This window comes from Thamnophis sirtalis, unplaced genomic scaffold (assembly GCF_051295495.1).
Source record: "Thamnophis sirtalis isolate CommonGarterSnake01/CBP01778 unplaced genomic scaffold, rThaSir2_p1.2 scaffold_2, whole genome shotgun sequence".
Classification (NCBI taxonomy): domain Eukaryota; kingdom Metazoa; phylum Chordata; class Lepidosauria; order Squamata; family Natricidae; genus Thamnophis; species Thamnophis sirtalis.
The window spans coordinates 154,028,730-154,052,731 of NW_028261382.1; the positions used below are offsets into that span (position 1 = coordinate 154,028,730).

Here is a 24,002-nt window from a genome sequence, read left to right on the forward strand (position 1 = left end):
TCTAGAATAATAATTTTAATTTTACTAGAATTAAATTGGGTGAATTGCAAATATAAAAAGCTGGAAATCTTATGCATGCTTACTTAGAAGTTATTTTCTCTGAACTCTGGAGATTGCCTCAAAATAACCTTGTAGAGTATTAATTTGTAAGTTATCTTCAAGGCATAATTGGATGAACTAGTGAAAAATGGACAAGAAAAACAATACAGTAGACCTCGACTTAACAACTAGTCACTCAGCAACTATTTGAGTTACGATGGTCCTCCCCAGAGCGACTTACAATCTGGATTTGTAGATCCAGCCACCCAATCCCTGTAGTCATGCAATCACATTTTGGGATCTCAACGACCAGCCTGCATTTACAGTCATTTGCAGTTTGCTGTGGTCCTGTGAGCACAGTTTACAATCAATTTGGTCAGAAATTAACAGTGCTCCATGATGTCATGCTAGCCACATCACTGTGGAAATGTCTTTGAACAGTAACTGGCTCAATGGCCTTGAGACAGAGGTGAGCACTGCCTTCTGCAGTTGGCAATGATTAGTGAAGTAAAATCCATCGGGACTCCTTTTTTTGCCAGAAATTAATATTTTCTTCCAATTTCTGGAAAAAAACATCCAGTGAGGACAATAGATTTCCTTAAAAATTGAGGTATAAACTAGAGCCAAGGTGGCGCAGTGGTTAAATGCAGCACTGCAGGCTACTGCTAGATCAGCAGTTCAGCGGTTCAAATCTCACCGGCTCAGGGTTGACTCAGCCTTCCATCCTTCTGAGGTGGGTAAAATGAGGACCCAGATTGTTGGGGGCAATATGCTGACTCTCTGTAAACCGCTTAGAGAGGGCTGAAAGCCCTATGAAGCGGTATATAAGTCTACTGCTATATTGCTATTGCTATTGCTATTGAAACCTTCGTATTTGCTTAATAGTCTTCTCAAAAAAGTTGTAAAATCAGGTGCCATGTGACCCATTTAATGATGGCATGACTTATGGCCATAGTTATGAGATCAATTATGGTCATAAGTTGAGCACTAATGGAGTTAATTATATTAACTAGTTATCAAGTTGCATCCTGAACATAAATAATGATATAAAGTAAAGATTTATTGATGGTATTGTTATTTTATAGTTTTAGAGTTTACCATTGTTATTTTATAAATTGAATTAGATTCTGCCTGGATCTTTAAAACAATTTCTTTTCAATGTTTATTCAGAAAGAGCGGCTAAATATTTAGGATATAAACCAGGTGGGTAGATAATAAAAATGGCCAACATCTTAGAACTACCCTAGAGTAAATGCGCCAAACATTTTGGACCTTTATTTTTCATTTTCTTTGGAGTTTGAGGGCAGGGGGTGAGGGTTAAGCAGTCAAATAACTGCTTTCAGGTTTGCATAGGCTTAAAGCACTATATTGAGTGATTGATCAGTTGTTTACATTTCTACAGCATTGCAAACCAGAGATTTGCAATAGTTTACATTTTACTCATGTTTCCATTTTAAAATTCCTCAGAATACAGATCCTGCCCTTGATATATCATGGAAAATGTGATGTAGCCCTTGAGCTGACAGAAGTGATATGCTTCTGCTATAAATATGCGATAAATATTCTGTATTTATTTATTTATTTATTCATACATTCATTGAATTTATATCTTACTGGAGGCAGGATATCTTTCCTCATCTAATTTTCCCCCACAACTCTAGAAATTAGATTGGACATGATGATGCTGACTGACCTTAAGTCACCCAGTAGGTTTTCATGCCTGAAATTAGACTTGGAAGTAACTCTCCTAGTTTTAGAGTTTACCATTTTAGTTTACCATTTTGAATATTGTTTGCCAACACCGTAAGATGGGTGGCTGAGGAATTCTGGGAATTGAAATCTGCAAGTCTTAAAATTGCCAAGTTTGGAGACTCCTAATATAGAATATAAGAACGGAGATAATAAGTAATAGAAAAATGTAGAATAAAAAAGGTTAGTCTAAAATATATGTGTAATTAACTGGATGCTGAATTTTTCATAGATAATACATCTAAAAGGTTCTATGTATATTTTGTTACTGTTAAAAAAAAAGTAGCACAGATTTTATATCCCTTAAAACAATTAAGCATACATTTCTTTACTAATAAATTATGCAAATTGCTCTTATTATTACAAATGCCTGGTCTACATTTTATACTGATTTTTAAAATATTTATTAAACATTTAGAAAGCAAAAAAGCAGAGTCAAGGAACAAGAAGAAAAATTAAAGCACTAAATAAGTAGATAAGAGATTTACAAGCATTATAAAATTAAATAAATTAAGAACATATTCTCAGAATAATGTTAATTTAATCCTACATACTTGAATGATTTACTTCATTTGAAGACTTCAAATAATTATTAACATCAAATTAATGTATGAGTATCAAGAAGACTAATCAGCACAATATGAAAACAAATTAAAATGAAAAAGTATATTCTTACCTAGTCAATAAGAAATTTATTCTTATTTAACAAACATCCATGACTTAAATGTTAAAGGTTTATATATTTTTTTAAAATCTGAATTTTAAATGTTTTAGAAGCCCATTGGAAGAATTATAGTCCATAACTAGTTTGCACATATATTAAATTTTATATCAGATTTCTTTTTCAAATGTGACATTCAGGAATACTCCTATAACTTTGGTGGCCATTTTAAATTATCTACAATTAATTAGATATTTTTCTTACCATTTTTATAATTATAATATTGCTTTTTCACTAGATAAAAAGTTTTCAAATACTTTAGCAGTTAAATAAAATTAGCTAGAGTTCATCTGTTTTATTTCAACTTCATTCTAGTGTTCCTGTATAATAGTTTCCCCTTAAAAGGTTGATTATGTTTCAAAAATATATAAAACTTAAGAAACATTTTTTTAAAACAAATCTAATATTTATTTCAGTCTATATACTCACTAAATTCTTACTAAAGAAAGGTACTTGTTTTTCAGAGGATTTTCTGTTGTGAGTATAGGGAACTTACAATACTGCAGTTATCACTTAATAACCACAATTAAACCTCGAATCCTTGGTGCTCTGTGAGGGTGGTTGTTTGCTTGTAGATTTTTCATTACCCAACTAGGTAACATTATGACATTACCCATTTCATTGGGTAATGAAAAGCCTGCAATTATACAGCCAAGCTCAGAGGGCACTAAAGGCTTGTTTTAAAAGCATTATTAAAAACATTACTTAAAACAGTGTCCTAGTACAACATAGCTTCAGATAAACTTAATATCCCTAATCGGTAGGAAAGTTCATATGAGAAAGAAGGCAAACTGAACTCAGAAAGTCCAGTCCATTCATACATGCATCCGGAAAAAGAAGTACAGTTCCCAGTGAGCTTGATAGACAAGGTAAGGTAGCAAATCTAGGGCACTGATTTTGAAATAAATGATGAAATTTGTACAATGTACTTCAGAACTCAGTGCAGAGATAAAGTGTGAGAGATGCTTTGTCTATTATAGAGTACAATCAGTTGAAGTGTTCATCATGCAGCAAAAAAATAGGCTGCGTTTATGAAAATAATATTTGAAATTAGGTGTTGCCCTTTATTTCTACACTATATTGCCAAAAGTATTCGCTCACCCATCCAAATAATCAGAATCAGGTGTTCCAATCACTTCTATGGCCACAGGTGTATAAAATCAAGTACCTAGGCATGCAGACTATTTTTACAAACATTTGTGAAAGAATGGGTTGCTTTCAGGAGCTCAGTGAATTCCAGCGTGGAACTGTGATAGGATGCCACCTGTGCAACAAATCGTAAAATTTCCTCGCTCCTAAATATTCCACAATCAACTGTCAGCTGTATTATAAGAACGTGGAAGTGTTTGGGAATGACAGCAACTCAGCCACAAAGCGATAGGCCACGTAAACTCGTCCAACATCAGTGTGTGACCTCACAAATGCTCTTCTGGAAGAATGGTCAAAAATTCCCATAAAAACACTCCGAAACCTTGTGGACAGTCTTCCCAGAAGAGTTGAAGCTGTTACAGTTGCAATGGGTGGACCAACGTCATATTGAACCCTATGGATTAGGAATGGGATGTCACAATAAGTTCATATGCGAGTAAAAGCAGGTGAGCGAATACTTTTGGCAATATAGTGTATCTTACTTATCTGGAATGCTAAGTTCACTTTAGAATGTAATGCTTTAACAAGATATTTGTGAGAACTAGCTCTGGCTAATAAGAAACAAATACTTTGGGACAATGCCAGTCTGTTGCAAGAGCAAGGAAGAGGTAGGTACTATTTCTCCCATCCAGAAGTATCCACTGGGGCTTATATTTTAGACATAACAATTGCCAGAATTCTGTCCAAATAGTTCCCTTAGTCTTAACTATAAGCATTTTATTGGAGAGTTGTGTCTTTTAATCATTCCCATTGAGGTTTCCTTAATCTGTCAATAAACATGTTTAAAAAAGAGGTTCATATTTGAATCATTGACCATGATGTTTCTAATTCTAGGCTTACCCATGAGAAGCTGACAGGATTATAAAAACTAATTGATTTTATTTGTTTGGTTGGGGTTTTTTTTATACCCTGCCTTTATTATTTTAACAAATAAGTTGGGGCAGCAAACATCCAACACATCTTCCTCCTCCTATTTTCCCTACAGTAACAACAATCCTATGTGGTGGGTTGGGCTGAGAGAGAGTGACTGGCCCAAAGTCACCCAACTGGCTTGCATGATTTTAGTAGGACTAGAACTCCCAGTCTCATGCTTTCTAGCCTTTCTAGTTTGAGAAGAATACTGTAGTTATATATTGAATTATAATTTTACACTAGAAATAGAATTTGGAATAGATGAATACAATTAATATGGGTGGTCTATTAGCCAGTTAACACCTGAATATTTTTAAATAAATGGAGTTATATTTAAAATGGCTCACCTAATTGTTAATCTGAATCCACTTTATAGTTGAACACCTAGAGTTATGCAATATTGTCTTCCATTTAAAAGCATACATGTTAAATATTACAAAACTTCCCTGGCTAGTAGAAATGAAGGTTAAAAATGTGTCACACTTGAGGATGATGGAGGGAATAATATTTGAATAGACCAAGTCGGACACAGACCAAAATAAGTAAAGAAGCTAGCAAAAGAATAAAATATTATCTGATATCTATAAGAGTGAGAGTTTTACTAATTCCTATATTAAAGACATTTTAAATGTTTATAAATGCCCTGAAATAACTTTTAAGTTATTTTGTGTTCTTTCTCCCCACTAAGATAATATTCATTAACACATGCATTCTGTCTCTGGATGTGTTTGTGTGTCTATATGAGTTTTTGTTATACTTCTTTGCTTTTGCAAAGCCATCACTCACATATTCATGCCAAATCTATGCCAAATCAGTGGTTTAAAAATATTATTGAAGTGACACTTGGATGGATAGAATGTTGGATTAAGCCAATATGCTTTTCTCCTTATGTTTAAAACTGTGAAAACAGCTCTGACTTGCTAGAGTCAGCAGTTGCCTCTGAGTAAGTGTCAGCTGAATATGATTCAGTTCTTGTCCTCATAATTCCCCAGGATAGATTCAGATAAAGTTGATATAAGATTATAAAGTTGATAAGATTAAAAATATTAATTGTCTGCTTGGATTTATGAATACACCAGATCTGTCACTACTTCATTTCTTCACAAGAACCCTTTGTTGTAGGACAGCATCATGATCAAGGAACCTGACAACTTTGTTTAAACTTGTTTCCCCCAGAAAGCCCATGAGATTTATTTATTTATTTAGCATACAGCAAATACATGGACTTATAGTGGTTCAGATGTTAATGTCCAGGGTGGGTGAATTCAGAGTGTGATGGAACCAGCCGTCGAAAGGCTGAGAGCACTTTCTTGATGGTCGTTGAGTGCTCTTTCACTCTTGGGGCTTTAGAAGATCCGTTTTGTTTACACGTTCCCATGTATTTAGAGAGCCAGGAGTTCTACGAAGACATCTGACTGCCAACTGCCAATTTTTCAGTGTAGTCTAGATGCCGATTGTTGCTAGTCATTTGGTTCACACTATCGTGTCAACCCGGGTGCACCACAAGGAGACAAACTATCATCACGTCCCAGCCCATGAGAATTGGCCTGCAACACAATTTAAAGACAAAGCTTTGAAAATGAAAAAACCTACTCTACTATGATTGGTGTAGATGGCTCTCTTGAAAAGAACAGGAGTCATTTCCTCCCTCCCTCTCACTCAGGATAAGCAGAATTTTAGCTATTAAGAGAAGAAACATAATGTTTCTGGAAAATCAGGTAGCTGGGAAACATTCTAAGAGGAAGATGATTATCATTCCTAGCTTGCTATTTAGTTGATACAATTAATAGATAGCCCTCAATTTACAATCATTTCTTCAGCAATGATCATAATCTGGGCACTTGGCATTCAGCTCACACTTTTGACCAGTTGCAATGATAATCTATTTGCAACTTTCCCTGCCAGTTTCCCAGAAAGTCAATAGGGAAACTGGCAAGGAAGGTTGCAATTTGCCGACATAGCATTCTTCCACCTGTGCACCCTTCTCTAATCCTTGTGTGCTCATCCTGCCACTCAAGTTGCTGACCTAGCTCTCTTACACTTGTGCACCCTCCCCGAGCCCCACTGCACTTTTCCTGTCATTCATGTATTTTCACACACACACCAAGGTGTATTCTCTCACTAGGCCTCCCTTGCAGCATTGTACAGCTCCTTGACCCTCATTGTGCCTTCCTCATAGATCTCTCTAGTCTCACCATGCTTTTCTTCCACCCTTGTGCATCCTCCTCAATCCTCGCCATGCCTTTCTTGCACCCACATACACCCTCCCCAACTCTTGTCATGTGTCTCATACCCTCATGCATCCTTCACACCTTGCACACACTCCTGTTCCTCCCTGTCCCTCCGTTGCATTGTCCTGTACCACATCACACACTATCCTCAACCACCTTTCCTTCCTTGTATCCTTGAGCATCCTCCATAACCTTTGATACACACATCCGGCATGCTTTTCTTGTACTCCCAGACACCCTCCACAATCCCCGATATGCCTCCTTTCACTCTTCTTCACCCTCTCACATCTTCTTCCACCCAGCTGCAGCCACCTGCCTCCTTACTTGCAACTTCCTTCCAGTTTCCCCAATAACCTGGTTGTGGTAAGCCAGAAAAAAGTTGCCATGCTAACAAACATGGGATTTAATTAATAACAGCAACCAGGTCTGCAGGGATTGCTGTCATTAAACAATGCTGTCACGGTAAATGATTGGATTATTTAGTGATGGAAATTCTGCTCCTAATTACTGTTGTATTATCAAGAACTATCTATATAGTATCATCGTAGTTCCCTGAAAAATCCTTTGTCCCCATCGGAAATATATGTATATGTGATCATTTGTCTGTCTGTGTTAATGTAACTGTGAACGATCAGACTAGAGAATAACAAGCAACAGTGATAGAAAGATAAAAATCAAGAAAGCATTAGAAAGAAATAGATATGAACTGCTTTTAATAAGACTGAAGAAGGTACAGAATAGAATTACAGAGTATACCTCATTTTTCCTTTCTTGGAGATTTCATGAAACTGCCTTGAAATTTATGACCAACACTATACCAACACAATAAGACAGGTCCTATTTTTAGCTTACAGTAGATAAAGACAATTTATTAGAGGGTTTTTTTATTTGCCAAATTAATTTTGTTATAGAGCCTCTTTACTTTCTTCTCCTGTTATTAAAAGACTTGTGAAAGAACATTTCAATTCTGAAACATATTTTTAGATTAATTAGCTGCTCCTTAGCTAAGGGGTGTTTTTTAAAAAATCTAAAAATTCTAGACTTTAAACAATATTGCTCTCCAAAACTGCTGTTATGTGTTACCTCAAAGCAGTTAAACAACTTACCATTGAATTCAATAAAATTTCTTTCAAAGCATATGAAATTATCAACAAAATGTTGATAATTCTATTAACAAAATACTGTTTGCTTATGATCACAGGGTACCAAAGTTTCTCACAGAGTTATTATTACATTTACAAAGTCAAAGTAAAAATTAAAAATTTAATGGTTTAAATTTAAATTCTAAAATTTTTAAAATAAATTTGATATGTATATGCATCAAGCGTATGTATGATAACTATCTTTCAGAATTCAGAATTATCTTTTTAGCAATAATTAAAGTATACAAATACTAAGATTAAAAAACATATAAACTAATAAAAATATACATATACATTATATATATATATATATATATATATATATATATATATATATATATATATATATATATATATATATATATATATATATAATATAGATTTCCTCCAGACAAATATAAATAATTTGAATAATTTACACTTTCTCTAATATTTCAGGTTTTTTCAAAAAAAATATTTCTTCTTCCCATAACTTCTTTCTTATCAGTAATACAATTACAAAACGTCATTATTCAACCCTAATCAATAAAGAACTACTAACAGTTGCCAAAGATATTAACATGCATATTTTAATCTTAATCAAAAACGTCCATTTTTTAAATCCAAACTTATTGCTTTCTTTAAGAAATAAAGCAAAATACATCTTTTCCCATTTATAAACAGATCTTTAGAGCCCCGTTATTCAGTCCTGGTCAAAAAAGTATCTCATTAACAGCTAACAGAAACCACAGTGTGTGTGTGTGTAAACCTTGATCAAACAGATTCATTTTGTAAAACTTTGGCTTTCTCTTTAAAAACTTAATCTTTCATGCCATCAAATAATGTTTGTCTCCTCTCAGAGTTTCCTTGATTTTACACATTCCTTTTGTAAGTCTGAAATATGAAGGAATTCCAAGTCACTCTTCTGATTTATTATTTGTATGTTCCCTTTAATTTTTAAGACATTAGCTGGTTTGATTTGCAAATCTTTTTGGACATCTTTTTTCATATCACACTTGTACACTGGCATTACTAAAGACTATCTGCAGATCCAAACATTTTTTTTCTATAATCCAGCATTTTTTTGTAACTCGGGATTGAAATCCTTACTTCCTGCGACGCTCTGCCTCCGCGATGCTCCAGCTCCTCGGTGGAGCATTGCGCAGGAGTCATACGCTGTGTGCGCAGAAGCGCCCAAGAGCTCAAATACAGGTAAGGCGGGCAGGATGGTGGGCCCTCCGGAACACCATACCAGAATGGTACTCGGTGTTCCCGGCAGGCACCGTTATGCCCGTACCGGGGCGTACCGTCTGCAACCCACCACTGATCTGCAAATCCATCTTTGAATCAGTTTCAGTGCCTGTTTTATCTAACAATCTGTTGTTCTTCTATATCCTCTATTATTGCATCAAACATTCTCATAAGTAATCTTTGTGTATATTGTTCCCAAACAGCCTTGATTTCTTTTTCAGTCAAATAGTATTGCTCCATTTTATTAATGGCTTTACCAATTACTCCCTTTTAAAAGTAATTTTTTGTTCTCTCCGGTTTCCTCTAGTCAAATATCAAGTCCCCTCTTATCATCTGTTTATTTCCCAATCAACAAAATTTTCCCATGGGAGGATTTCTTACAGTTAATTTCAATATATATATACAATATATATATATATATATATATATATATATATATATATATATATATATATATATATATATATATATATATATATATATATATATATATATATATATATATATATATATATATATATATATATATATATATATATATATACACACACACACACATACATACATACATACACACACACACACACACATATACACACATATACACACATATACATACATACATACATACATACATATATAATTTTTAAACACCTCACAGGAAATATTCTTTCAAGTCTATCTAGCCTATTAACTTTCTAAAATCCACTTTCTTATTCAACTTTTGCTGTTTTCCACAACATAAAGCTTTTCATTTTAATCCTTAAACTTACATTGGAACTCTAGAAGAACACATCCAGGGTAGAAGGCTTTCCAGCAATGTAGTAAAGTTTGCCCTTCTTAACTTCAAAGAAATCAATAATAAGTATGTTCCTAAGACAGTTAAGAGAGGAAGTAGGCAAACCAACAGCTCTTTCAAAGGTGACAAGTTATGGCTTAGGCAGGATGACTATTCTCTGTGTTCCCAGAGCTCTCAACACGCTGGAATTCATTGTTTTATGGTCTCTTCAGAAGGAGATTCTACAGCAAACCTGTAGGCCATCCTTGTCCTCTTCTTGATCTCGAGAAAAATTCTAAGGAGCAAACTCTATTTCTGTCATAGTTGTTTCTGCTTTTGTGAAGCCATGCTCATTCTGCTATTGCTCCCCCAGAAGTCCAGAATGAAAAATAAAAATCCTAAAGAAGGAACAGTACTTATAAAGATTTTTAAAAAATCTTTACACAGGTCCCAGTAGACTTTCTGAAATCATCACCTGGAAAAATAACCATTCAGGTGATCTTAGAGACATAGGCCTTGAAGAGTCTCAGCCAATCTCACCCTCTAATGTACAGATAGTGACCTAGAACCGGAATGGCGAACCGGTGGCACATGGAGCTATTTGTTAGGGCATGTGAGGCGTTGCCCTGTTGGCTGGCCAGCGCACATGCGCACAGGTGGCACATGGAGCTATTTGTTAGGGCATGTGAGGCATTGCCCTATTGGCTGGCCAGCGCACATGCGCACGCTGGCCAGCTGAGTTGGCTCCAGAGGCTTTATAGGAGCCTGGGGAGGGTGAAAAGAGCCTCTCCTGCCCCTCCCCCTGGAGGCCCTCCGGAGGCTTCAGGGGCTTCCCTGAAGCCTCCAGAGCGCAAAAAAACAGCCCTATGGGCAAACCGGAAGTTCGGGGATGGACTTCCGGTTTGCTTGTAGGGTCAGTTTAAGCCCTCCAGAGGCTTCAGGGAACTTTAGGAGGCTTCCCTGAAGCCTCCGGAGGACTAAAAACAACCCTACGAGCAACCGGTTTGCTTGTAGAGTTGGTTTAAGCCATCCGGAGGCTTCAGGGAAGCCTCCGGAGGGCTTAAACCGATCCAACGTCACTTCTGGTTTGCTCGTAGGCTCCTTCTATGCCCTCTGAAGCCTCCGGAGGGACTCCAGGGGGCGGGGAGGCTGTTTTCACCCTCCCCAGGCTCCTATAAAGCCTCTGGAGCCTGGGGAGGGTGAAAAAAGCATGCAATAAATGGGGGAGTACCTCTCATGCGCACTGGGGGAGGTCGCGCATTGCATTATGGGTGCAGCATGCCTGCACACTACCCCCCTGCGCTCCCCCCTTATGATACACAAGCCAAAAAAGGTTCACCATCGCTGCCCTAGAACTAAAAGCACTATGTGCATTTGAAGCAGTATTCCAAATATTTCTAAGCTTTCCATGAAGGAAAGAAATGAAGTCAAGCAGCAGCTGAAAACTAGCAAAGACAAGTGAACCATGTCACCAAATGGCTATTTGGAAGAAAATTTTGCTTGGATGATGTATTTGAACATATTTTTAAGCTTAACAAGTCATTCCTGTCACAGGCACATGAATATATTTGAATTTAAATTAATGTGAATAATTATATACAATATAATTCACATTGATAGGCATAGTTGTCATGGATTTTAAAATATTCTTGTTAGAATTCACTCTTTTTACCTCATATTTCTAGCTCATTTTTCTCTTGATCCCTCTATCCATAACTCTCCACTGGGCACCACATCTATGTGATATTTATACACGTCCCTGGATCAACCCAGTTTTGAGAAAAGAGGAATTTCAAAATAGACTTGCACTCTGATTAATATATCAGAGGACTTGTGATAACGTACGAAGCAATTTATTTCAGACAAAGCCCGGTGTATTAGAAAGCTCCTTAATCTAGCAAAGGAAGACATAAGGAGGACAAACAGCTAAGCCTTGGACAAACTCAGCCAAGAAATTAAATATAAAATAGTCGTGGTGATTTACTATTACCATGGATTATCAAGGAAGCCGGCTTGGGATTCTTCATTATTTGCAATCCTCCAGCAGAGACTGATACTGGGGTTAATATAGTGCTTGAGCCAAATATGATTTAATGCATTGGATATGCTGTAAAATTTTAACAGAGGGGAATTCATTTGCACTGCCAAACAGAATATCAAATAATGGAAATCAGTACTGTATTCAGCAAGTTCAGGTTCATTGCTATATGAGAGTCCTGCAACAAAATTGTAGAGTATTGCTTCCTATTCTAGTGCATTCTTTTCATATTTCTGGATAGAAAGGCAAGATATAAATTGATGATGATGATTTCCTACATGTATCTTTATTTAATCTTCACATAAGAATGATGTTTTTAGAATAAAAAATAAACTCTGCTTAATCTTCATAGAAACATAGGGTCGGAAAGTAGCTTAGAGGACTTTAACTGCAACTACCTACTCAAGGGGGATCTCCTAATAACATTGCAGGTAAATGATCAAGGACTCCTGATACCATGCCAGATAAACTTCTAGGACTGGAATCGTATGAGTCCAGGAGGCAGTTTGTTCCACTGCTTCATAGCTATCACAAGCAGGAAATTCTTCCTTATTTCAAGTTTGGACCTCCATCTGTAAAACATCCACTCATTCTTGCCCTACCCTTCGAACCTATAGAAAATAAATCCCCACCCTTTTCCATATAGCAGTCCTTCACATATTTGAAAAGTGATGTCATATTTCACATTAACCTTCTCTTCATTAGAGTAAACATACTCACTTCCTTTAATTGTTCTCCATGGGATTTAATCTCCCAGATTTTCAGCATCCCTATTGCTATTTCTGGGTTTTTCTCCATGTCCTTCATGTCTTGTGACAAGCAGCACTGGACACAATATTCCAAGTGTGATGTGACCAGGAAAGCATAAAGTGATAAAAAAGCATAAATCTCATAGTACTGCATGACCATAAGATTTATTATTGAAAGAGTGTGTTACTGAAGACAATCAAAATGAATTAAAAATAAAAATAATGTTTCCTAAACAAGCAAAACAATATCAAATTGCCAAATTTTCCCCAGCCAAAATTGTTCACAGGGAATATTTTTGGATCAACTAATAAATAAGCCTCTCAAATTCTTTAGAACATCAATAAAAACACCATTAACTATATTGGTGGTGCCCATACAACTTGATCTACTAATAAAAAATGCTTTTAATTAACAAAAATTAACTGATAACCAGTCATGTTCCAGAATAAAATATTAGCATTCTGCACTACTGCCATTTTCAAGCATACCTCTAGGCTTCGTATAAATGCTAGAAATATTAGAAAATAAATCTAATACAAGCGTGTGCTGGGTTTAGTAGTGTTACTATATAATGAGGAAAAAAGCAGAGATGGTAAAGCACATCCTGCGATGTTTTGGTGGAACTAGAATCAATCTCATCAATTTGCTTTCAGTAATTATACACTTTGTACCTGCTTGTCTCCACACTTGCAAGTCGAGTGCACGATTCACATTGTAAGGAATCTTATTAAACAAAGTCTATGCCTCTGTAGTAGCATCACTGTGTGCTGTTTTGGTTCAGGTTACTGCCTTTCTAGTTCAGCAGTTCTCAGAATTCTGCTGCTCTTTGATCTGCTTAGAGAAACAAGAATTGGAATACAATCTCTATTACATTTTGTTTGAAGCATTCTTAAGCTGGTGTATTGAATAAGAAACTATAGATGGGTTTTTATCTAAAATCTGAATGAGCTAAAAGTCCCTCCTTGGAATTTAGGGTTTTATTTGCATTTTGATAAATAAAATATTGAGAATAATTAGGACAATTTGTTATGTAATACCCAGTCTATATTCACCTGTAATTTTAGTTGTGGCTTATACAAGTGAATTGTCTTTGAAAATTGTTTCTATACTGCATGAAAGACCTCAATACCTGATACAGTATATAATTCTGACATATGTACTCTTCTAGCTAATAATATATCTGTTCATGGGAAATGGTACCTCTAGCTTTAAATATCTTGGTATTATTTTGTAATTGTAGTGTCCTGGGTGGTACAGTTGAGATGTGTAATTATATCCTGAGAAAATTGATGAGGAAAGAGCAGGGTAATCTGGAGGAGGTTATTGATTCTCCAGGCATGTATCTTGCACACACAAAAAATATGCTCGTCTATTGGGATGTTTCATTTCCTTATGCGTTGCATTCGGAGATAGTTTTGAAAATGCAAAGTAGTTGATATTCATGGAGAGCTTTCATTTTATGGTGTAATATTATAGACTTTCCTCTATTATGGGTGTTTCCAAGGTTCACTGACTTGCTGTAGAATATATGAGATATAGTCAGGAACAACACTTTAATTACAGGCTATAAAGAATAGAAAATGGAATTTATTTGTGAAAAGGCAACGTATATTGCAAAGCAAGCATTTGTTTAAACTCTCCTGGTAGCATTTTTATTTCATAAGAGAAACAAACAAGCCTACATTTTGCTACACAAGTTGGAAATAATATACTCTGTACATTAATTACACTATAAATGTACATATTGTACCTAAGGGATTTCTATAAGAGGAGAATTATAAAATCATATCTAGCCATTCTATTCATTGTCTTAGAGATAAATTTTGAAGACACATTATTTAAAGTTATAGCTAATTACTTTGCCAAGAAGTATATTGCTAAATTAGAATTGTAATCGTCGTTCCTAGTATATTCTTCAGATAAATGAAAAATAAGTTCCATATAAAAATTATGCTTCTTAAAAAACCTATCTTGAATTTAAAAGGAAGAAAAGGTGCTAGAATTCTATTAAGTTTCCTTTTTGTAGTAATTCTAATTAAATAGGGAAGACTATTTTTTGCTATTCAAGTTTTTTAATTTAAGGACAAAACTTTTCAGAAATCACAAGTAAAAAGTTTATATATCATATTGAACTTATGAAAGAAAATAAATAAATAATAAATAAGTGTCCTTATGCAGTCTGCGCAAATGTGTTGGGATTACTCTGCCTTTCCCAGTTTCTCTTTGGTTATTTGGCTGGAACTACTTGGAACTACAGTCTCAGAATAACAGAATTGGAAGCGACCTTGAAAGTCGTCTAGTCAACTACCTGTTCAAGCAGGAAACCCTATATCATTCTGGACAAATGGCTATCCAATCTTTTCTTCAAAACCTCTAACGATGGGGTGCTCACAACTTCTGAAGGCAAGCCATTCCACTGATTAATTGTTCTCACTGTCAGGAAATTTCTCCTTAGTTCTAGATTGGATTTCTGTCCATCCATTACTTCTTGTCCTGCTTTCAGGTACTTTGGAGAATAGATTGACTCTCTCTTTTTTGTGACAGCCTCTTAGATATCGGAAGATTGTTATCTGGACTCACCCTAGCCTTTCTTTTCATCAGACTAGACATATTCAGCTCCTACAACTGTTCTTCACATGTTTCAGCCCCCAGTCCCCTAATCATTTTTGTTGCTCCTCTCTGCACTCTTTCTAGAGTATCAACGTATTTTTGAACCATGGTGATCAAAACTGGATGCAGTTTTTCAAGTGTGGTCTTACCAAGGCATTATAAAGTAGTACTAACACCTCACATGATCTTGATTTTATCCCTCTGTTAATGCAGTCAAGAACTGCATTTACTTTTTTTGCAGCTGTAGCAAATTAATGGCTCATATTTAAGTGGTTGATTGGGTTAATTAGGTAGGTTGATTGGTGCTTTCAGGGTGGCAGTAGGAAAAAAGAGGCAGAAAGGATGGGGTGGCAGGCTACATTGGTATGCAACTCAAATTCAAGCATCACAGTGGCTTACAGAAGGTAAGAAGAAAGGCACTAGGAAAATTGACAGGTGGTCTGGCACAGAAACTATGCAGAGGAATAAAAGAGAAACAAAAAAGGTGCATCATTTTTGCCCTACTTGTTCTTTAAAACTTCTGCAGATTTATCCCAGCAAAAATCTAAATAGTCCAGCTTTTTCTTTGGCCAGATTAGGACCTCTCAAACTTTAAACTACCATGCATTATGTCTATACATAAAGCAAAACATGTTTTTTATTTAGTGCATACCTCTTTTATTTTCTTTAATAGTAAGTCGAGGAATCAAATATTTTATGTATCTCTTGTGTTCCTCTTTAGCTAATATGTTTTCTCCACTATATGTATCTGCAGAATTGGTACTCTTTCCACCATTTTAGAATATGGCACGTATTTAAACAACAGTCAAGGCATTTTTAAAAAGTTTTTTAACTGCATTGTGAATGCATCTTGCTCCTGGAGAGAAGTGTGGAAAAGTGGAATTAAGATTAGAAGCAAAGAAAAAGTAAGAAAAGTTTGAAGTTAAACTTTATGAACTCGATTTTATAAATATAAACAAGCGGCAGTGATACAACGATGGATAGTATTTCTTAATTGCATAATAAAAACCAAGGTTGATTTTTTATCATGCAGTAAATGGTCCTGCTGAGTATCACCCCTGACTTGACCTAAATGGTTGCATACATAAACCAGATAGTAGCAATCTTCTAATGAGTCAGCACCTACATATGGACATTATTTCTTTACTTTATGTCAGAGTCCATGATGGTGTTTGGACACATAAAGGATTGATAGGGAAATGAATTAAATCGGGACAAGATATTCTAGAAAGCTCTAGGCAGAGAATTAGAGAATGCTCTTTTGAGAAATTTCAGAGAAAAGACACAGTGATCGAGTTCAAAGCATGCAGAAACATTGACCTCGATGTAACAAATCCCAATTGCTGTATTCATTCACTTAATATACTACACCTATATAAACAAACCGTAACATGTCTTAATGCAGCTATCTGGCTCATACCCAACGTGCTAGTATAAGTGGCTGTATTTCCACCACCCTGATTTACAAACTGTTTAAATCTATTTTAGCTCAGTTGAGCATGCTGTGTAAATTCAGCCTCTCCTTTCATCAAAAAAGGGAGTCAGCACTGCCCCTCACTTATTCTGATTGTTAGAGCAAGCTGCATTTTCCCCCCAGAAAGGTATGATTCTGTGGTTAATAACCTTGAATAAAGTGAAAGCCGCATTGAGTAGTTTGTAAATAATATCCTGTGGTGCCAGCCTTGCTGTGATTTACTCAGCAATTGTGCCTAAAAGAACCTGTCCAGTGATTTTATTTATTCATATTATTTAGGTGACAACGAGCTGATTTCATATATTATTGTGTGTTATTGATTAGGAAAACCAGTATGGTTAATACATTGGATTAGGAGTAGGGATATCTAAGGGTGGAATCCTCCCTTGTACACAAAGGCCACATGGGTGACAGCTTGTCACTGTTTCTCAACCTTGCACAGGGTAGTTTAAAAATATAACTGAAGAAGTCAAGCACGCCACTTCTGATCTGCTGCCAAATGAACTGCATGGACCCATTCATGAAGTTACCAAAATTCAAGGGTAACTTGAATACACATACACACACACACACACACACACGTGTGCGTGTGTGTTTGTATGGTTAGATGGATGGAATTATGGCAATAGAACTGACATTTAAAATATCAAATAAACAGATCTTGTTATCTAAGTAACAAGAAATTTACAGTTAAAATATACTTTGTACTATGGCTTAGAGCAGGGGTGTCAAATGCTTGGCCTAGGTGCATCACGCACTAGCCACACCTGGTTTAATGAATTGGGAAAAAGTCATGATGCATCATGTGACAACACGAGTTTGACACTCCTCACTTAGAATGTTAATTTTTAAATGAACAAGATTCGATCACAATTTATTTTTTTTCTTGAAAGAGAAAGTATAAATTTATAGCACATCAGATAAGCAGATAATAGCACATTTGAACAGTACCCACTACCATGTGCATTTTGTTTCTTTTATATGCAGTGGCATACAGGCAGCAATTTTAGGCATATCAAATCATGAAATACACCTAATGCTGTTATGAAGCAGTTTACAACTTCTACCTGTAAAAAAGCTGATATCTCCCTATTATTATTTTTCCTTTAAAACAAATTTCACAATTAATTGTTGTTAATGAGTTGTTTGCTTAATAAAGAAGCAAAGTGCTTCCACTTCCATCAGAGAGCAACTTTGCTTACGGGTCATAATTGCTAAGTTTAAACCAACTTGATTTAATCTGTCTTCCTCTTGACATTCAATATTTTTATGAATCCTAGTGCTGGGTAAAAAAGGCTAGCACATTCCATTTAATGATATTGGTAAGAAGGGGGCATTTTTTATTTGAAAGCATTTGCTTCCTCAGGTCAATATGTTCATCCAATTAAAAATGGGATATAAACAAAAAAAGATAACAATTGCTCTTCCATATGAAGACTGTGCCAAATCACTAATGAACTCTGAATTGGTATGGAAACCTTCAGGATCAAGTAGATTTTGCATAGGTGTTCCCCCCTTCCCCATTTCTGGAATATTCAAAAAGGATTTATACCTATAAGCATTTATAAGAGATGTTGAATGCAAAGTGTTTTAAATCTAGAACAGTTCTTTGGAATGAAAGCATAAGTATACAAAATGATAAAAAAGTCAGTTTTCTTTGTAAAGGAATATTTAATAATGGAACTGCAATTATGTAAATGTATTAGAGGTCACACATAACAGGCCTGCCTCATTTGTGTATGCTTTATTTAAGACAATTTTAAGCAGCACTTCAGGACATATGGTTATATTTGTATTATTGTGTATTGAAAATCTGCCCAATCATAAGAGTCCCTAGGGTAAATTATAAACTTATTAGAAGAATAAAACTAACCCTTTAATCTAAAACTAATAAATGTATAAGAAAACAGGAGATGAAATATAGATTTCTATAGTCAAAATTGCAAGATAATACAGGCATTTAAATAAAATCAAAAACCTGGAAGAAAATCAATATCTTAGATTTCTGAGAAACATATAGGGAGCAGATAAGCAGCCGTAGAAAGATTAGAGAAAAAGAGTTTGACCAGAAGTCCTAGAAATAGCTTTCTCTCTGATAGACTTCTACCTAACTTCATTTGGCAGAACCACCCAAAGGAGGCCATGATTGATGACCAAAGTACCTGAAAGGAAGTCATCCTTAAGAGCAGGAATAGAAATACTGCATCAAAGCCCCAGAATTCTGCAAAGTTAAAGATCTTCAGGGTATGGGAAGGGAGATGAAAATTATACCATGAAGAATAAATGCATCTTCTCTCACATAGAGAGAGTATCCGTTCCCACATTGGCTGTGGGTTGCTTAGAACATACAATTTAACCACATACAAAAATAATATTAAACAATAACAGTAGGCTGAGCTTTTATAATTCAATTTATCTCAAAGGCAACAGGTTGAGGATGCTTATTTTACAAGCTGTTATATAATTGATCTCACTAATTCCGTCTCTTTTGTTCATGATGATTTTGTAAATATTCAACATTCCTAAATCAATCTATCTGCCTTTGCTTCTGTTGTCTCTGCTTGAAGGTTTATGAAGATTGTATTTGTCAAGGAGAGAGATTTAACATATTAGGGCTATGCACACCTAAAAAGTCATTCAAGTATTTTTGTGACACTGTGAACACAGCACTTCTCAATTGTTTATTAAAGCAACTGCTCTTGTTCTTAGATTTCTGTGTGAGCTCTCTTAAGAGCCCTATTAACTTGAATGAAATGACTGCTCTTATCAGGCTCACACAGAAAAATGAAAAGAAAAGGACTGTTTTAATAAATTGGAGAGAGTTGTTGTCTTTTGGATGATTGGGAGCACTTCTTCCAAATCATTTTTATAGGAGCATATCTCTAATTAATATTTTATGTTATGATAGTTTCTAAATTCTAATAGTCTATCACCTAATAATTTACATTTTTGTGTGAGTTTCTCCGTAACGTTGCTGCACATTCTTTCCCTTAATGTGCCATTCCTTCCCCTGCCTTTTTTTTTTAAACAGAGTTTCTTTGAAGGACAGTCTGCACCATGGGACTCTGCTAAAAAAGATGAGAACCGCATGAAGAATAGATATGGGAATATCATTGCATGTAAGTGTTGGCAGTATAATGTACTACTGTGCAAACTCCTTTTAGTAACTGACAACACTGCCCACTGATATGTAGCACTATGTATATGGAGTAAAAAAAGGAGCTCTACTTATTAGAATGAATGAATGAATGTGTAAGAGTTCAAAAAACAGCAAAATAAAGGAATTAACAAATGTTTGTGGCTAGAACACTGATGTCAACTGTGGCACTCAGTGAGTAGCATTGTCTCTTGAGCCTAGCTCTGAAAGGATATGTGGATAAAATAGGAAGATAAAACAACATTTACTATATGAAGTGTATGATGGCTACTTCTGTTGTATCATATAATTATCTTTATATTTGTACAGATATTTTGGGTTATCTGCCAATAACATGGAAATGATCTGCTTACTGTAATACACATAGAAACATGCCCCTCACCAATATGCTGTAATGTTATTGTAGGCATCCCTTATCCTTTTTTCCCATAAATACACTAAACAACTAAGGGAACTTCTTGCCTAAGTCCTGAACAATATGAACATTTACTAAATCAGCACAATAACGCTTCTTTCATTCAGCATTTCTTAATTACTCTAGTACGCAAATAAAATCGGTCAACACATCTACCAGTTGAACTGCACTTCCTAAATGTTGTTCATTGCTATAGCCTGCACTCCAGTGGTCCCCAACCTTTCCAGCTTGGTGGCAGGGGGTGGCATGTGAGTGGCAGGTGCCCATGCACCACACAGGTCCATTTAGAACATGAGTGAAGGGTGTTTGCACTCATACATGAAGCTACACTCATGCAAGTGGCAGGCATTTGTGCTCCCATGCAAAGGTCTACTCATGCAAGCGGTGAGTGCTTGAGCGGAAGGCGTCTGGACATTTGAGCATGAGCAGAGGAGCCCTCTGCTCGCGCAAGTGAGCATCCAATAATCCAGTCCTGTAAATGCTCTCTCCAACACTCCTTCACTTCAGTTTCATCTTAGATCATTTCATTATTTTTATTTCTAATTCCATTCACTATGCTGGAGACGCCATCAACATTACTTTGCATTTTCTCTGCCTCTTTTAACCATTCCTTGGCCTCGTTGGGCTCCTTTTATAGAACTACAATATCTGTTTTCTCTATAAACATTGTACAATATATTTCTCTCTTCATTTCTTGCAGCAACCATTCTCTTATACTTTCAGTCTCTTTCAATTTGTCCACAAAACAAACTATATCATACTTCCCATTAATGTAATTCACATACTTCTGTGAGTTTGTAACATAACTTTTCACTGTATTTCAAGCTGCTTCCATATTTCCTTATAACTACTGTCTGTTCACTCTGTTGGGAAGCTAATCTCTCTTCTAATACTTTTTAAAATTGGATTCATGCTTTTTCTTCTTGCAGTCATTCCACTTTCACTGTTTGTTTGTTTGGGGGTTTTTTGAACTTCTTTTCTTTTTTCCCAAGGTCTTTGGTAATACCAAAAATGGTTTATCCCACATTCAGAACCTGTCATCCCTTTTATATCCTTCACTAACTCACCAACACATTTTCATCTAAACAATCAAAAACTGCTTTTAGATTTATGTCACTCCCTTACCATGTGTAAAATACAACTGAAAGGGAATTTGATATGAGTTGATAGAATTATGAATTATATGTAAGCAAGAATGAAATGTCATAATACTAAATCAATGGACTAACAGGAAAGTAAGTATGTTTTTCTTTGGCAATATATCATTAATTATGCATTTAATTGCTGCAGGATTATAAGATTGCTTAATCAAATAAAAATCACTATATTAATTCACTTTAAATGAATTACATAAATCATGGACTTTTTATTCCTTATAAATTGAAGAAACTAACTGTTTGCAATTAGTAGGGTGACTATTTAAAGAATATACATATATACACAAAGACAATATGAGATAGCAAATAAATTTAACCAGGTGTTATTAATTCCTGAATTTGCCTTTTGGAATGTGGGTATATAAAGTCTGTCTGTCTGTCTGTCTAAACTAACTAACTATCAACACATAAATGTGACAAAATGGAAGTTGGGAAGCATACTTTGAAAGATAAAACAACTGGCAACTGCCTGAATTTTTGTCTGTATTTGTCATTCATTTCTATATACATTTCAATTTAGGCTATATTTTTCAATGCAATTTTTCCTTTTTCAAAATTCCCAAAGAAAACAAGATTTAAAGAATGAAAAAATAGGACACTATCTGCATCTTTTATACTTTATGTGAAGAACTTGACTAACATATCATTTCAGGAACAGACAGCCATGTCCCTAGCAATATCATTTATTATTCTCTGTTTCCTATTTTGTTCCATAAGATTAAGATTTAAGATTTAATTTATTTGTATGCCGCCCATAGATATCCCATCTTTTTTCTAATAAACCAATATTTATGTGGTATATACAAGTAGAGTACTAATTCAAGAAACTCTCAAAACATCTTCGTGAGATATTGCAATGAAAGAAATGCTGTGATCCACAAAGATGAGGGGGGAAATAGTAAGAATAACAATTAACTTAGCAGTTCAGTCTAAGATCTGTTAAAAGCAAAACCAGCCTTTTGAAACTAATGGTAGTATTAGGGATCAAAATATATATTTACAAGTAAGTTGGTATTCCTTCCAATACAAATATAACTAATCAGTGTTATTTTATGACTACTGAGCAGAATACAAATTATTTAATTTATTTTTGTCGGATTTTTTAGATGATCATTCTCGAGTGAGACTGCAGCCTGTCGAAGGGGATTTAAACTCAGACTATATCAATGGAAATTATATTGATGTAAGTATACTATTATAACAAATATAACTACTTGTTCAAATATTATTTGTTTTATGCCTTTTTAAAACTAGATAATATATATAGAACTACCAAAGATTTGCTCATATGAAAATTAAATTGTTTATTTCCTAAAGTTGCATTATGCAGCTGTGGGTTGCTCCCGGTTCGGCACGGATCGGGTGAACTGTTAGTGATGGCGGTAGCAGGAGGCTCCTCCCATCCACCAGGAGACTTCTGCTCATGTGCAGAAGAGTGACATGCATGAGCAAACTGGTAGTAAAAAAAAATGGAAACCCACCACTGTTATTATGGAATAAAAAGTTCCCAATAATTTTATCTGGCTACTTTTTCTCCTAAGTTTTATATGTCCCATTAATTATAATTTTTCGTCAAAGTTTGGAATATAGTAATTCCCATTTTAAAAAGAAGCTGTTTGCAGGATTGACATAATCAAACTCCATAATTTTTAATGCAGCAGCTTGCAATCATCCATCTACTTTTAAGCAACCTTCAGAATGGGATCTGCATCTGTTAACCAGAACTTCTGATGCAAACAAGACATCTCATTAAATATGTATATTGATTAATTATTTAAGATTGCTTCTTTGTTCATCCTCCATCATGTTAACTTAATGTTTTACATTAGAATAAATTCTTTAAGAGACAGTAGGTGGAGGGACTCAATGAAATAAAAGTAGGCGTGAATATTAAGCAACAATGCCATTTTAAGTCCCAGCCTACAAAGTGATTCAAATATTTTTTGCATATAATGTATTGTTCCAAAATGTAATAATCTGAATTTATATTTTACCTTGACTTTTTATACCTTAATGGTATAAAACCTTATCATTTTTCTAAAATTGACACTTTCATGCTACCTTAACATACACATGAGTATAATATATACAGGTTGTACCACAATCACACCACAAAGACCTATGAACTTTAAGCATTTAGTACAGTAAGATTTTATCTGAAAAAAAATAATTAATAAAACATTGTGAATGGCCTATGGGGTTTGATTTTTGGTACGTGCTATATATTTCTGAATATTGATGTTATATTAGAAGGAGTTATTTCACTTTTAATTAAACAGTCTCAACATTATTGTTTATGTTGGATACATACTTTAAGAAATTGCTACAAGTTCACTCATAGCAGATTAATTCATAATCAGTTTGCACCATTGCTTACCAATCACCATTGCATTTGTACCTGAGTATTGTTACTCATCCACAAGACTTTTGCAAACAAGATTTCCATTTTC

At 35.0% G+C, this 24,002-nt stretch overlaps 1 protein-coding gene across 16 annotated transcripts in view; it reads left to right on the forward strand.

Annotated features, from left to right (window-relative positions):
- Positions 1-24,002, forward strand: part of PTPRM (protein tyrosine phosphatase receptor type M) — a 477,367-nt gene that overhangs the window by 392,211 nt on the left and 61,154 nt on the right. For all 16 annotated transcript variants that reach the window (XM_087707256.1, XM_087707257.1, XM_087707258.1 and 13 more), the window contains 2 exons: positions 19,855-19,942; positions 22,659-22,735. In XM_087707256.1, coding sequence (XP_087563382.1) covers positions 19,855-19,942; positions 22,659-22,735 — 165 coding nt within the window. The remainder of the gene's footprint in view (positions 1-19,854; positions 19,943-22,658; positions 22,736-24,002) is intronic.